This window comes from Phyllostomus hastatus, unplaced genomic scaffold (assembly GCF_019186645.2).
Source record: "Phyllostomus hastatus isolate PE091 unplaced genomic scaffold, TTU_PhHast_1.1 phas_scaffold_78, whole genome shotgun sequence".
Classification (NCBI taxonomy): domain Eukaryota; kingdom Metazoa; phylum Chordata; class Mammalia; order Chiroptera; family Phyllostomidae; genus Phyllostomus; species Phyllostomus hastatus.
In genome coordinates, this window is record NW_025334041.1 from 47,518,505 (window position 1) to 47,534,245 (window position 15,741).

At 45.4% G+C, this 15,741-nt stretch overlaps 1 protein-coding gene across 11 annotated transcripts in view; it reads right to left on the reverse strand.

Moving 5' to 3' along the window:
• Positions 1-392: 392 nt before the first annotated feature.
• Positions 393-15,741, reverse strand: part of ATXN7L1 (ataxin 7 like 1) — a 232,518-nt gene continuing 217,169 nt past the window's right edge. For 8 of the 11 annotated variants that reach the window (XM_045826986.1, XM_045826984.1, XM_045826983.1 and 5 more), the window contains 5 exons: positions 13,932-14,053; positions 12,164-12,469; positions 8,609-9,548; positions 5,584-5,658; positions 393-3,999 (listed from right to left, as the gene is read on the reverse strand). In XM_045826986.1, the coding sequence (XP_045682942.1) occupies positions 3,958-3,999; positions 5,584-5,658; positions 8,609-9,548; positions 12,164-12,469; positions 13,932-14,053 (1,485 nt within the window). In that variant the 3' untranslated portion in view covers positions 393-3,957. Of the gene's footprint in view, positions 4,000-5,583; positions 5,659-7,495; positions 7,616-8,608; positions 9,549-12,163; positions 12,470-13,931; positions 14,054-15,741 lie in introns of those variants that run through there. The other 3 variants (XM_045826989.1, XM_045826987.1, XM_045826985.1) reach the window with 2 other exon arrangements.

Below are 15,741 nucleotides of genomic sequence, written 5' to 3' on the forward strand. Positions count from 1 at the left end.
CACACGTTCTGTGCCTTTAGCTCACTTGCTCTGAGAAAACTCCTTGACAGCACTCCCCTCACACACTTTGTCAGTTTCTCCTATTTTCTCTCACAGAACCATGGCATTTGCCACAATCTGTAATTACACATTTGATCATGTGTTTATTTACTGTCTCTCCTACTGGGCTGCTTCCAGAAAGCAGCTGGGACTATGTCTGTTTGTCATCACTAAGCATAGAGCGCCTAGCTCAGGGGCAGCCACAGCCAGGATGCTCCATAAATATTTGTTGAATGAATTCACTCTTTTCTATTCCTCAAATGTACCAGTATGCCCTAGCAGGAAGTCTCATCTGGTGAGAATATATTCCCCCAAAAGAAAAAAAAATCTAAATTTTATGAAAACCCGAAGACTTTTTTTTACAAACATATAAATTATTTTATTTACAAAGCCATGTTACAAAAAAAAAAGAAAGAAAAAAAAGAAAAAAAGCTCAAAAAGAAAAATACAATCGCTCACTGGAGAATGTCTCCAGGCCTGATGCTGAACCATGGCAGTATCAGTAGATACACGTTTGTTCTTTCCTTTTTACAAGTGTAAGCCATAGAATTTACTATTTACACCTACTTTAGACATTTATTCTGCTTACAATATCACAGGCATGGAATGAATTCTGATAGTGCTAATACATAAAGGTCTGGGACAAAGAAGGAAAATACTTAGTGTTACAAAATATGGATCATAGAAAAGAAACCCACTCGACAAGTGTGGCATTTGTTTAGAATGTTTGGACATGCTTTCTTTAAAATTCTTCTGGAAAAGGTTTTAAAATCAGTAGTAGGAAAGGACAAATGAGCAGGTGCAAATTCTTCTCTGTGCAACAAGTTATTTAATATACCCCATGACTGGCCAGCTACGTAAAACCCACAGTTTTGTTAAAGTGCCATGGGCCAACGGCATTAACAAAATAGAAGGTGTAAATAGAAAATTTCTTTTTTTCCTTTTTTTTAAAACAAGAGTTCACTGAGAATCAGCAATAATAGAATATGCTGTATAAACTATTCTCTACAAAGGTTGATCAGCGTTATTTACAATTGGTACATTGATACAAAAGAAGGCATACAAGTTATCCAAGTCGCTTTGTTTTTATGGCTGACAGGTCTATGCATTAGGTTATGCTTAACAACCAGAACTTTCCCGCCTCTGTGGCTGGCGGCAAGTCACGAGATCTTCAGGCAAATGGGCGTGTGCAGTCAAGAGGCTGGGAGAGAGGGCTGAGGGGGTCGGGTGGGGGTGGGCAGAACAGAAGTACCCAAAGGGGGTCATCCTCATAGTGCTTTAGAGGCTGGTTCAATTGAACTCCATTAAAACAAAACCAAAGAAAACCTTTTATTTGCATTCAATTTTTCAAGCTGTGAGTTTTGAATACATCATTATAAAGTAAACCTGTGGTTGACTGTGAGGAAAGAAACATGGTGGGTTTTCCCTTTTTGCTCAGTTTTCCAGAAATGTCCTCACCTTGGTCAGAGCCAGTCTTTCACCAAGTCAGCAGCATTCGGCGGGGAGCCTCTTTCTTCCAGCTTGTAATGCAAGATGCAGAGCTAACTAAAATGTTTAAGCCTATTACTGAACTGCTCCTTGAGTCCCTGTCGAAACATTCTCAGAAGCAGATACTTCATCTCTCAACCTTTGTTTTCCCTCTTTGAATGTAAGAGTTTATAAATCAGAGGGTTATTTTGTTGCTGAGATTTTTTTGTTTTTACTCCTGCAGCTTTTACAACTCAAAATAAATTATAGAAAAACAGACTTCTAAAACCGAACAAGACAAAAATTGTGCAAAAATAACAAAGATATGTACACACTTTTCAGTCTGAAGAAATGTACAATAAAAACATAATTCAAAGAACATTTTAAAAATATAAACATTGCTTAAACTTTCCTAAGTTTCATATTGTTTTTGAAACTATTCTGGTCAGTTAGCTCTGTAATATAGTAAAACATAAATTATTACAAAATTAACACTATAAAAATTTACTTTAGGAATATCTTCTAAACTTTTTTTCAAAGGGTCAAATCTTGTTTATAATTTCTTAAACATTTATAAGTCTTAAATCTGCCTTAACCTTTTTTTAAAAAGAAAAAGTAACATATCTTCCCTTCAATTTGCAGTCTCTTTTTTCTAAGATGTAAATAAACCAGCATATAAGTGCACTTTTAACACTGTAGAAATAAAAATGAAATCATCTGAACTAATGTCCTGGAACCTAATATCAACTCATGATTTTTTAAAAATCTTCATTTTATATTAAAAAATTTTAGTAATCCTATAAGAAACACTTTCAGTGCAATTTCATTGATGCAAATCACTCCATTTGCCTCCCGTCTTAGTAAAATCCAATTGTGTGGTGAAACTTAACAGTAGTCTGATCTTTGGGTTGGAGGGTGGGAGAAAGGAAAACGTCAGGGTGGGGATGAAGGTTTGTGTCCAGCTGCAAAACTGGCTTTCATTTATGCTTTAGGGATGAAGCAAAACTCCTATTATCTGTGCTGTTATATTGTTTGCAAAGTTACATGATGAATAGCACAGAACATTTTTTTTATATTGTGAGTTACTTTACCAACTATGATTCCTGATTAGAGGTTACAGTACTGATGTTTCTTTCAAAACTCCAGTGTGAAGTTTCTTGGCTGCAGAGCAGCAGCTTCTCTTCCTAATGGCTCTTCCTCATCAGGCAGGGGCTCGGCTTTACCAGCAGGGCAGCTGTGTCTGAGCTGTGGCTTCTGCTAACCCAGCGCACCCTGATGTATGGATGTTCAGATTCACAGGGCCGAGTGGCCCAGGCACAGAGGTAGGTGAGCCTTGCTAGTATTTATTCTCACCAGGGGTTTGACACACAGCCCTCCATGGAGCTTCCCCCAGCTCCTGCCCTGGGCCTTCTCCTCTTGCCTAGTCCTCCTGGAGGGCAGTCTGAGAATTTCTACAGCTGGTAGCACTGTGCCTTCTCCAGAGTAGCTTCCTGGGGTCTCCCACCTTCTCCCTTGGGTGCTTCCCTCTCTGACTTGCCCAGCTTTGTACATGATACCCAGGAAGGGGTTTTGCAGCATGGATTCCTAGCAAGCTTGGATGACCACAGCCACCCAGTTCCCACCATCTTTTGAGGGATATCTTCTCTTAGCCCCATTCTCTGCTTCCTACCAACTCCCAGGCCCATTCCAGACCTGACCCAACTCCCAGGCCCATATCCTCTCTGAGCTGTACAGCTGGACAGTGGTATTGGATAAACCACATCTTTAAAAGGCCACTTTTCTCAATTTTACCAATAGCATCTGTCTGGCTCCTGCCATGCTGGTGCACCACAGGAAACTGGTGAGTGCACTGAGCCACCCTTCCACCTCTGCTCTCACTCCCCAAACATAGGCTGCTCCACAGCAAAGCCTCCTTCCAGCACACTGTCCAGAGGGGAACTGAGGAGCGGCAGCTTCTTCTGATGGCCTTGGAGACCCAGTGAGTGGCAGGTGGGAGGGGAAGTCAAGGAAGGGATGGATGAGTGAGGACAAAGAAAGGAGCACTGCACGTGCTCAAGTTCAAGAGTTTCTGACGATGCCCACCAGGAACTGATGTCCTGCACTGTCTGTTCTTGTGGCTGGAGCAAAACGATGGTGCAGTAGCTAAATCAGAAGGTGGAGGAGTGACCCCAGGCTTTGGAAGAATGTGTACATGTGGCAAACAAAAGACAATGCAAAAAAAAAACCCCAAAACACTGGTATTTCCTGTAAATTGCAAATTCGCATTCTCTTGCCTTTTTCTTTTTCTCCAAAACTAAGAATTGGTCTTTAAAAATAGAAGAAGAAAGGCCAGAGTCACAGGCAGGGCCCAGGAAATGGACTCCCCACTGCCCACTCCCTTTCCTCCCCCACCTCTGGCCTCCTTGGTGGGGTTGGGTAGCCAGGCATTGGTTTGGAAGTGGCTTCATCTTGTTATGGAAGAGTCCTTATCCTGCCAGTTCTGTTTGTGGTCTTCTAGAAAAGGAAAAAAAAAAAGAGAGAGAGAGAAGAAAAAAAGAAAAGTTTGAGATTGCCATAAGGATTGAAGAAGAGTGAGTTTTCTCATCAATAACAAAAAGGACACCATCCCAACTCCTGCAACTGGCTACAGGCAGCTGTAATGAGCAAATGAGGGCATGGCTATAAAGGGCTCCATAAATGTAGGGTGGCCACAAAGATCCTTGCTGTGGAGGAAGATGCAGGGACAAATCCTGTAGATATTCAGGGGGTCCTCTCTAGAAGAGAGGGTGCGAGTAAGTGACCTGTCTTCAGTTTTTGTCTCTATTCATTCACTTGGGATGTTTCCTATCTAACTTACGGACAGCATAGAGAATCACCTAAGAAGCTGAGTGTCGGGTCAAGCATAGAGACTTTGGAGACAGAGTCTTAGTCCAGTCATCTGCACCTACAAAATGTGGATAATCCTTTTTGCCTCTCACAGTTTAAAAGGTTTAAACGTATGTAAATGGTGTTTAGCACAGCACCTGCAGAGAAAGTGTTCAACAAATGATAGCTATTATTATTACTACTACTACATTTGTTGTTTAGGCTGACTGCCAGCATTTTGGGATTCCATGGGTGTGCCTGGAGCTTTGGGCAGGTGCACTGGCCACCTATGCAGGAGGCCTGCGGCAAAGAGTGTCAGACTGCCTGAGCATAGACAAGCCACCCCCACCCCCACCAGCCCGGAAGGTGGGCAGCAGGTGCTCAGGCCTTGAAAGGGCATTACTATCTCAAAATAAATGAAACATCTGCCTATATCTGGGGGATACAAAGACTATTTCTCTATAATCTTCATCTAAACTCTATCCCAGATTTGTGGGGAAACCCCAAAGCTCAAAATGTAGAGGAACACATTGCAATTTGTTATTTATAAAACCTAAAGCACACCCAAGACAACACAACACAGCTGTATTTGTATCTTTTGCAATCATGTGCAACATGCAGACCCCTACCCCAACTCTCTCTGGTCTCCCCTGGATGCACACACAGGCCACTGGAGAAAATCATTTATGCATTGGCTACTCTCATATCTCAAGTTTATAAAAACTCCTAAATCTATGCTGAATATTCATACCAGAGGCCTTGAGAAGACACTGATATCTGCCCTGAGCAAGTCCCTTTAGTCAACATCATCTTACTTAATTTTCACGATAACCCTAGGAGGCAGCTATTGATTTTGCCATTTAATAGATAAGAAAAAGTCAGACTCAGAGAAGCAATCTGACTAATATTACACAGCTGCTAATAATAATAATAATAGCTAAACTTGTGTGTTATATCAGGCATTTTCCAGAGGCTTTATGTGAATAAATGGTCATCTTCAAAAAGCCATATGAGGTAGAGGCCATTATAATCCCCATCTTAATGTGAGGAAGCTGAAGCACAGCGAAGTTAAGTAACTTGCTCAAGGGCACACAGTTACTAACTACTAGTTGGGGAAGCAAGACAACCATGCTCTTAACTGGAGATGAGATTTGGACCAGGGTCTGACTCCAACACCCACATTCTTTCCACCCTGCTGATGACCCTATGAACTTTTGCTCCCCAGTAACTTACCTGTCGGCTGTGTCCTGGGCTGGACATGCTTGAAGGGCTGGATTGTGACAAAGCTAGGCTGCTATTTTTCCCCACCTGAAAGACACCAGCGAAGCCCTACTCAGATATGTGAGCAAGCTGGGGAAAGACCTCCCCTCCCGTCCCTGCCATCCTGCATGTTGCTGGGGAAAGGAGAGGGGCTGCGTGATAACATGCTCATTCTCCTCACATCCATTTGGAACTTGTTTCCACTTTAAATGGCAGAGAAAATTAACATGTTTCAGGGGGTACTTTGAAGATGCCCCTCTCATCATGGAGGGGCATTCTTAGTTCTGCTTCCTAGATGTAGATACTGGGAGTTTTAGGGGTGAGGACAAAAGCATCTGGCTAGAGGCTTGCCCCTCCCCTCAGGAGCATCTAACTCAGCAGAGGCCCAGTTTTCCCATCAGCTGCCAATGGGTTATACAGATTTATCCACCTCTGAACACAGTTGCAGACCCACCTTGCCTCTGGCCCAGACTTCCCTGGACCAGTGGGGAATAAAAGCCTGGGTCTTTTTCTGGGTCAGTGTTCTTGGCTAGGAGACACAGTGCACACCTTACTGTTCCTAAGAAAAATAGCAAGATGGCACAGGTCTTCCCCATCAGGAAGTGGGAGGCTGAGCTGGGTCCTTGGACAGTGCACTGGGAGTGAGCGAGTGTGGCGGTCCAGCTTCTCCCCTTACTCACTGGCTTCCTTGGAACCTGTTGGGCTAGTCCTCAGGTGAGTACCATTCCACAGGCAGCTCCTGTCTTTGGCCTATAAGAACTGTCCTCTACTTAACTTGACTTTGCATAAAGACATTTGCCTTACATTCACAGTTCTTTTGTTTAATTTAGTACTTCTGTGCAAATTCTAGCCTTATACCTATCAGATACAAGTAAACAGGCCCTCAATCGGTCGCCAAATAACAGGTTTCCCTTGAATTTCTCAACCTCAAGCCACACCCTTTCCAACCTCCTAAGAGAATTAAGAGATTCCAAAAGCTTTTTTCTCCAACACTTGAGAATCACTGGCAGTCACCCTGGACAAAGCCTCTTCTTAATGGCCTGGGGGGACAAGCCCCAGGTATCACCTGCATTAGAGAACCTATGCAGGCTAGACCTGAGGCAGCCCATTACATTCATCAGCTTTTTTGAATTCCTTCTTGATGGGCACTCACTGGCGGAGGCTTGCCTGATCCTCTTACCCTGCTCCACTTACCACCACTGGTGGTGACTGATTCATAGTGTTTGCTGAACATTTCATGTGTTCCTGCAGACCAAAGGGTCAAAAGAGCAAGCAACGCTCACTCAATACAGAGGCACTCCATTAACACAGAGGCAAGGGGGGTAAGAGCCCAGACTCCAGAGCTAAACTGCCTGGTTTGGATCCCAACCCTACTATTTACTTGCTGTGTGACTTTGGGCACACTGCTTAATTTTCCTGTGCCTTCGTTTACTCATCTATAAAACGGGGTGGGTCAAAACAGGTAAGGAATAAATAAGTTAATATATCTGAACTACTTGGAACAGAGCCCATCCCATAAGTATTAGCTGCTAGGACTTTCTCTAGCAGCTAATACTTAATGGGTGATACTACTGCCTTGCTGCTCAGGGTGTGACCTGCAAACAAGTGGCCTGTTAGAAATTCAGAGTCTTAGGCCCCACCCCAGACCTGCTGACTCAGAACCTGCATTTTAACAAACTCCCAGGTAATTCATGTGCACGTTCAATTTTCGGAAGTCCTGGCTATGCCGTCCGCCCTGAGACCTGGAGGTGGCACTGACCCACAGTTAAGCCTCAGCATAGGGCCCTGTGGGTGCTGGTCCCCCTCCCCCTGCACCCCTGGGACGGGGGAGTCAGAAGGCAGCACAGGCTCTAGTGAGACGACCTACGTACATCTCCCCCTCTCTCACCTTGGCCTCAGTTGCAGCTTGTCTGGCCCTTGGGATCCAAACTTGCTGTTTCTCAAGTGTTTACTTGTGATTTGTGAATCCCCCTCAAGATGTTCTCTTCGTGAGGTTTTAACAAGTCTCATATAAAAATGACACAAAACAGTAAAACATCTTTTTAACAACTGCCCCTCATCTCTCCCAAGTCCTCATCCCCAGGCGGGGCTAGGCTCAGGGTCTGGCCCACTTCATTCTGTGGCTGTGAGTCTGGGGCTGCTGCTACAGTCTGCTTGCTGCCCTGGCACGCCTAAGCCCCTTGGGCAGGCCTGCAGACTTTGGTCCTCCTGCCAGACTCGGCCCCTCCTCCATGCCCACCTGGCATTAGTCTGGTGAAGGTGGGGACTTTCTTAAGTGGCTTCCCCAGCCTGAGGAGACAAACTAGACTCGAGGATGTGAACAGAACTCAAGGGAAAGAAACATGGATTCTTCTTGGGCCATGCCACATTCCCATAGCTTTCCTCACAATATACCATCCTATTTGTACAATGGCATTGAACAATTCTGTGCTGGTTGGTGTGAGTTAGTTTTACTTTCAGAAACAAAAAGTTACATCAGTAAGAGGGGGCCCTGAGGCTGTCAGATGAAGTGAGAAAAGCAGTCACCTGGGAGCTGGAAGCATAAGCTATTATCACCCCTCAGGTGGGACCCCAGTCATGATTTAACCTGCTTGGGCCTCAGCTCTTCCTAAGGGGACTCCGAAAGATGAGATGAAACTTCTTGGCAATAGAACTCTTTAATAAAATCATCCTCAGAACCTCAAGACATAAAATGGGAGTGGAGTGTGGAACTCAGAATCTCCTCATGCCTCAGTTTACTCATCTATAAGGTGGTGATAACAATTATACCAACTGCACTGGGTTGTGAGGATTAAATGAGAAAATATTTGCGTAATGCTTACAAGAGCACCTAGCACAAAGTGAGCGTTGCAGAAAGTATTTAAGTAAATTGCCCTTGGAGCAGAGGGGGACAACTGCATATGGGAAAATGAGAGAGAGTCACCTGGCTAAGCAGGGGTGCTGCCCAGCTCCCCCTGCCCTGGAGACTGAGAAGGAAGTGCCAGGATGGGTCCCTTACCTGTCGAGAGGAGGTGCTGTTAACGGGATCGGGCATCGGTGCGAGAAGGCTGGGCGGGTTCTTTTTGTGAACGCTATTCATACCAGGCATTTTAGTGATTTTACAGGCTTTGCTACTAGAACTTGAGTTCTTACGCTTTTTTCCTTCTGATTTGTCAAAAGAGAGGGGCAGAGAAGACACGGCATTGTGTGAGGCCAGAGAGAGGTCCCCTGCAAGGGAGGGCACTGAGAGGGGACAGGAGTCACTGCCACTGCCCACCGAGCCCACGTGTCTCCCTATGTCCGTGGGGCCACTGGGCAGCGAGGTCCGTCCTGAGGGCTCCAGTTTGGCACTGAGTGGGCTCACCCCATTGTTTGAGTTGTGCATGGACAGACTGTTATAGGGAAGGGCTGCCTGATAGGAGTTCAAAGCTGAACTGGCATTCAAAACACAGTTCTTTTTGTGGGGCCCTGATAATGAAGACGAGAGGGATGTCTGCAAGGAGAATGAGGAGGAGGAGGAGGAAGTTGAGGACTGTGGCTTCCTCTTTTTGTTACTTGGAGACTCGTCGCTACGGGCAGACAGGTCTTTGACTTTTGAGGATTTGCTGGTTTTGGTTTTGGATGGCTTGTGGGATGGGGAAGGGATGACGGCTGGTATCGGGGACACCGCGGATGGGGCCTTGAAGGTTGAGTCCATGATGCTGAGGGTTGCAGCCACATGAGGGAAAGCTGTGGTGTGTGACATGAGGGCACTCGGGTCCGGCGATGTCACAAAAGCTGCGTTTGAGAGCATGGCTGATGTCATTATGTAAGAAGAGGTGAGTCTCGAGCTGATGGGAGCTGAAGGAAGATACACAGCACTGGGGTTGCTGAAAGGCTGTAAAACGGATGCTGGAACAGGGGTGGTGATGTGGGCTGCTGGCGAGGGCATGGGGCTATCTGCCGCAGGAGGGATCTTCCTAAACATGAAAGAAGAGTGAAAGAGAAACAGTGAGAAACAGGCTTGGCATTCCTCAGAGGCTTGATTAAGTGCGAGTATCAGGGCTACAGAGAAAACCCCGTAGGACCAGACTATGGAAAATGAAGCCTTGAAGGATGGCAAAATCTGAATTATGGCCCTTCCTTAGTCCCTGTGGCTCCCCGCATTGCCATACCCAGCAAGCTCTTTTCAAACACTTTCAGGTTTTCCGATCCTTTTCTCCATGCTTGGCTACTGGATAATGGCTGATTCAGGTTCATGAATAAAAGGCAATAGTGATTTAGAATATAAATTTCTCCAACAGTATTGGTCTCCTTTTTTGAAGGGGTGGGGGGCCATGATGAAGGTGGTTTTAATGAGAAGTGGTCATTTCACACTTAGGTCCTGGCTTGAAGTGAGAAGTGTGAGGACAAGGCTTTGTCACGTACACACATGGGCCAGAGAAGCCTTTGCCCTCCTGTCCCCTGCCACCCCTCACTGCTCTTGGCTCTAGGCACAGTGGGAAACACCCCTCTGCTCACAGGCCAGCCTCCTCCTGTATTTCCTGTCTGCAGCCTTTGGTTTGTTCCATAGAGAGGCATTTCCATGTTAGCTTGTGGCTACTGGCTCCTGCTGGCCAGGCCATGGAAGCTGCAGGGCAGCAGAGGGTCGGGGCTGGGAAATGATGCAGATGTTAACTTGCTCAGACCGAGGGCTGACTTCTTCCTGTCCCCTGCCCACCCTATGTCAGCTCTCACTCAGAGGAGCTATAATTGGAATGTGGCTGCCCTTCAACAGGTCTTCTTGTTTCTGTGTTAGAAAGGGGTGAGAGACCAGGGACCCTCATGTATCCAGAAAAGGGGATCAGGAATTTCTAGTTTGTTCTGAAGACAAATGTAGGGTTTGGGCATAGGAGAATACATGGACAGGGAAGGTCCTGGAGGACCTTCTGGAGGCTGGGGTGCTTAGGAGCAAACGCCATGCCGCTTACACTCTGTGGAGCCAAGGCCAGAACCAGGTGGTGGGCCACTCTTTGGGCCTCCCTGCAAACTCCATCCTTTGACTGGTGGTAGAAGTGGCTCCCACTTCCAAGCCATGGCCTGATGTTGATGTCACTCTGGGGACCAGGAGGAGCATGGAGCCTTGGGGATCACCATTTGTTCCAGATTTGCAGGAAAGAATACTGACCTCAGGAGTCAGGTGAATATTGTCAAACTGGCTCTTTCTTATTTCTCACCTTTGCCCCCTCCCAGTGTCCCCTGGGAATCATTTCCAGCATAGCTAGGGCTCTTCAGCAGCTAGGAATTCACTCTCCTTTGAAAGCAGCACTTGGAAGGTGGGCAGGTCTGGCATCTGCAACCCAGGAGCTTGCAGCAAGGTGTGAGATGGGGCTTTTCCAGTCCCTTTTCTCCTGAGAGGCCCCCCTCCCAGCTGTGGCATCAGGGAACTCTGGAAAGAGGCCCTGCTGACAAGGACATGCCTCTCATAGCACTGCTCTCTCGAGGATTCCATTTTCTGCCTGCCACTGGATGAAGCTATGGCTTCAGTCTTTGGGGTGGAATCCGAAGGAATCATTGAATATAGACAAATAGAATCCTTGAAAACATCAGACCAAGGAGATCAAAGATAAAAGAAAAATGATGCCAAACACACTGTGGCCATAATGGTGTTTGAAAATCTACTTTCTCTCAAGCCTAAAGAATGTAGAAGATCCCATCAGCACTAAACAAGTGCTCTGTTAATTGCACTTATTGCAATGAATGAATGATAAATGAACGGATGGATGGATGGGTGGGTGAATGGTGAGCAGGTGAATTCTCAGTAGCAACAAACTATGCATGCTGGGCAAGGACTTCCATATAATTGGACAGGAGAGGTCTAAACACGCCCTTAGAACTGTCGGGCGCTGTACAACCCCCTCCTAACAGTGCCAGGGAACATGTCTCAGCACGTGCGGCATCAGCACACTTGCCCTGTTGTCTCAGCTGCCTTGTTGTGGACTGTTGGCCTCCCACTCAATCTTCCCTCAACTCAAGTTTCTTACCAGTTAGAGTCTGGATAGAAGTACATGTGGGCAGAGGTTTGGCAGTTACTTGTAATAAATAGTTATTTAAAAATATCAGATGGCTCATTTAGAGAGGACCCCATTCAAGACCTTAACTGGGATCTCTTTGAATGTCCCAATTTGTAATTTCCCCATTCAATAGTATAAATTCATGCTTCACTTGTGCTGACAAGCTGAGCTGAAGTCCTTAATCTTGCCTCTTGGACACTCAGAGTTCGGATGGGGCTATTTTTTGGCACACTTTCTCTCCCTTTCCTTCCTGTCCCACTGATTGTAAGTGGATAGCAGAGGTAGGAGAGAAGAGCAGGGGGAAGCAGGGCAAGGGCCAAGTGGCTGCTCACTGTCCCCGGGACCCCCTTCCCCCCCATGCTAAGCAGTTTATGTGTCTGTTTAGGGGCCAAATGGCAGTGGATTTCAGCTTTGTGGGCTGCGTCTGGTTTAAGCTTTGCACACTGGCCTAGGGAAGTCCCGTAAAAAGCCCACAGATGCGAATAAATTACTGACAGTGCCCATCCTCCCCTGCCAGCTGGCATGGAGCTCCAGATGCTGACCTGGCTGAAAGAGAATACTGTGTTGGCGTCTCCTGATGCAGAGTTAAATGCTTGTTAAAGAAAAAAGAGTCTTGGCCGTTCCTTTTCTTCCTAATGTCTTCCACGGCCCCATCGGCTGCCATCCCTCCAAGTTCGGGCCCGTCCGGGCCTGGGGTTTGGGCAGTGAGGTTGAGAGGGCAGCGGGGTGCTACGCTCTCCAGAGTTGACACCCAGGCAGCCCCAATGTTGCTCAGTGACAGTAGATTGGTTAGGCAAGTCCTGAAAAGGGGGGAGGGACCTGATGCCCTGTGGCTCGGGTTTCTGTGCCTGAGGAGGAAAGGAATATGGAGCTTGAGCTGACAGGACAGCAGGTAGTGAAATACAGATCAACACATTCCTTCCACGTGCCTGGGTTTTACACTTCCACAACACAGGAGAGCAAAGAGCTGCGAGAGTCACCAGGGCTGGTTGCCATCTTGGGGGAACAATCGCAGAAGGATAAATTAACAAATAACCATGAACACGGTAACCCCGCATGCAGCACCAATTTGTTGTTGTTTAGAATGGACACAAGTAGGTATCAAGGGTGCCTTTTAGACACACTGGGCAGTCACTTAAATGGGAAGAAATGATAAGCTTCTCTTGTGGCCCTTTCCTACTTTATAGGAAGTATTCTCATTTAGTCCTAAATCTACTCTGAGAGTTTACTGCAGACACAATGGAGCGTACTCCTTCTAGAAGTTCAGGTAGCAAGCTCCTTGGGCATCATGATGAAGAGGCATCACAGCTGTCTGGGAGAGAGGAGGACACCTGGGAGAAGGGCAAGTTTTGAATTCTGTTCCCATCCCCACTGCCAGTACCCTCTCATGTCTCAGGAATGCCTTCCTTGCCTCTCCTGGGCTTCACTGGGCTGGGTGAGGGATTCAGAGTTGCCTTTTCTGAGTCATCTGGGCTTAGATCTGAGAGAGCTATGATTTTAAGCAATTATGATACCTTAAGAGCTCACCTTTGTAGGAGTGGGGGGTGGGGATAGCCAGCAGGCTGGTCTTGTTTTATCAAGTGGCCAGAATGGCAGTTTCTTATGTGCTGAGGTTTGAGAGGGTCTAGCCTGTCATTCCTTCACAACAGCATTTTCCTAAGAAGGTTTCTTCCTTTTTTATGAAACTCCTATGAAAATGTAAATACATTGGGAGGTGTTGGAGAATAAAGGGACATTAGACAAATGGAATGTAAGCTTGGGTTTAGGTTAGAGAGAAGTGTGAGTACAGAGTTCTAGGGAGGTGGGAAGGGCCAAAGACAAGCTTAACCAACTTCACAACATCGCTCAGGATCTGCCCTGTTGGCTGATGTACATATTTTTTTCATAGGATATTAAGCGATTAGAAATTGGTCCAAAACCATCATGAAATTTTTAGTATTGACATTATAGCCTTAATATTACAAACAGAAACATATTTTTAATATCTTTAGGTGTTCTTACTCATAGCCAAAAGGCCCTTTATCACTGTTAAAGAAATAAGATTTTACCTAATACTCTTTTCATTTAGAAGATTACCAACACAAAAGTGACCTCCAAATAAGACAAAGCATAACACACATCGTATGTGTCTCTGAAAAACTGTAGGCAAGCCATTAAGAAAAGCTGACATTTAAGAATTAATTATGAATCCTGATTTCAGAATAATTTTGTTCTGCTGAAAGCTAACTACAGAAACTCATTTAGAAAGTTGGGGTTCATATAGTTGTAGGGCAGCTCTGATCTTACATTGCACAAAAACTGTTCACTTACTTCCACATCTGCGAATTCAAGTGTTTTTCTACCATGGAGTTTAGTGCGAATCGAAAACGATCCCATCTTCTATCAAACACATAGTACCCTCGTCCCATGAGGCGACTTCCGAATGAGCAAAACTGTGAGAAAAAAAGTTTTAATTTTGATTACAGGCTAATAAGCTAATATAAACCACACAGAGAAAAATAACATTTGCATAAAAACACACAGGGGTACACTTAAACTGAAAATAAAGAAGCAAACAGTACTGAAGCCAAAAATATTTATGTGGTGCTTTAGTTTGAGCTCTGGATTTTCTGCAGAACATCACATTATGACTCAACAATAGTGACATTTAATTTTCTGTGGCACTGAGGGCTCCTTCTCTACATCTGGGATTAAGCCAACATTGTAGGTTGAAAAAACCCAAACCAACAACAACCAGCAGCCAGGATGATTTTTCAGCACCACCTGCTTATTGAGTCATCCATCTTCTTATGGAACTTGGTGGTTCCTTGCTTCTTATCACAGTAATGGAAAGAGCTCATGCTGATGTTCTTCAGCCAACTGGTCAGACCTTTCCTATCTGTCATCAACAGAGCCACATCATTTCTAACTGGACTCCTCCTTTCCTAGTCCTGACCTTATCTCCTTTCCTATAAGCACTTGCAGGCTGCCCAGGACACATCACTGCCTCCATACTTATACTCATGTTGTTCCGTCTGCCTGTCTTCTTCCTTCTTCCCCATCAAACCCAACCCTCCCTGCCCTCAGCGCCCTATCAAGACTCTCGTTTCCAATGACCTTTATCTGGGTAACATTGTCACTCTGAACTCCCACAACACACGTACTGCATACTTTTTACATTTCACCTTGGAAACACTACATGGTCTTATGGTATATGTAATGCTTATAATGCCTGCTGTGTTTATTCATTATAAATGAATAAAGCCCAAGGACCCCATTCTCTTCAATGAGGACAGTAGGGATCAGGGCAAAATGATGGATTGGAGAGGTAAGGTCCCACAAAATGTTTAAATCAAACTATTACATTTAAACTATGTGGCTGAAATATGGGCAGTAAGGTGTTCAATAAACATCATTTTATTATGATGTTAGGACAGCCAGAAATGCAAGAAGCAGCCTCTGAGAAGGTGACATTTGGCTGGTCTAGAGCTCAGACGAGTCTGCAGATGACTCTATAACTCAAATGCAGCTTCTCTCCCTTTCCTCGGGCCTCCCAGCAGCTCCTGGCCTCCGTCCCAGACACAGTGCTGGGTTGGCACTTGTTCCACAACCCTTCCTGGAACAGTTCTCAGGAGCAAATGTGAGATCTTCCCTTTGTTTTGTTTCTGCTTATGTTTTGGGGGTTTTGTGTTAAAATCTTGTCACCTATCAAATCTGGTACTTTTGATGAAAAAGTCTTTTCTTTATTTTCATATTAAGTGCTTAGTGATGAGGGAAGGAAACATGCAAAGGGAATTCTCTAGTGGGAAGCTGGCCCCCAGCATCGTGTGGGAGCTCTTCCAGGTCTAGACATCTCTTCTTCCTTCATCCCATTGCTAAATACCCACTGAATGAGTGTCCATTACAAAAATGATTTAATATAGCTATTGACCATGAGAGAAAAGACAAAACAAAGAAACACATCTGTGGCCTTTCTGTTTAAATCAGCACAACATTAAGGGCACACAAATCCACTCTGGCCAGAGCTGAGCAAATCCTTTGTAGCCTGGCAGCTTGTCATGTGGACAAACATTCTGATGTATTCTAGATTCTGGCCTCCTGGGAGAGCTCAATCTCTCTTTCTGACTTGGAAGCCAAAGGT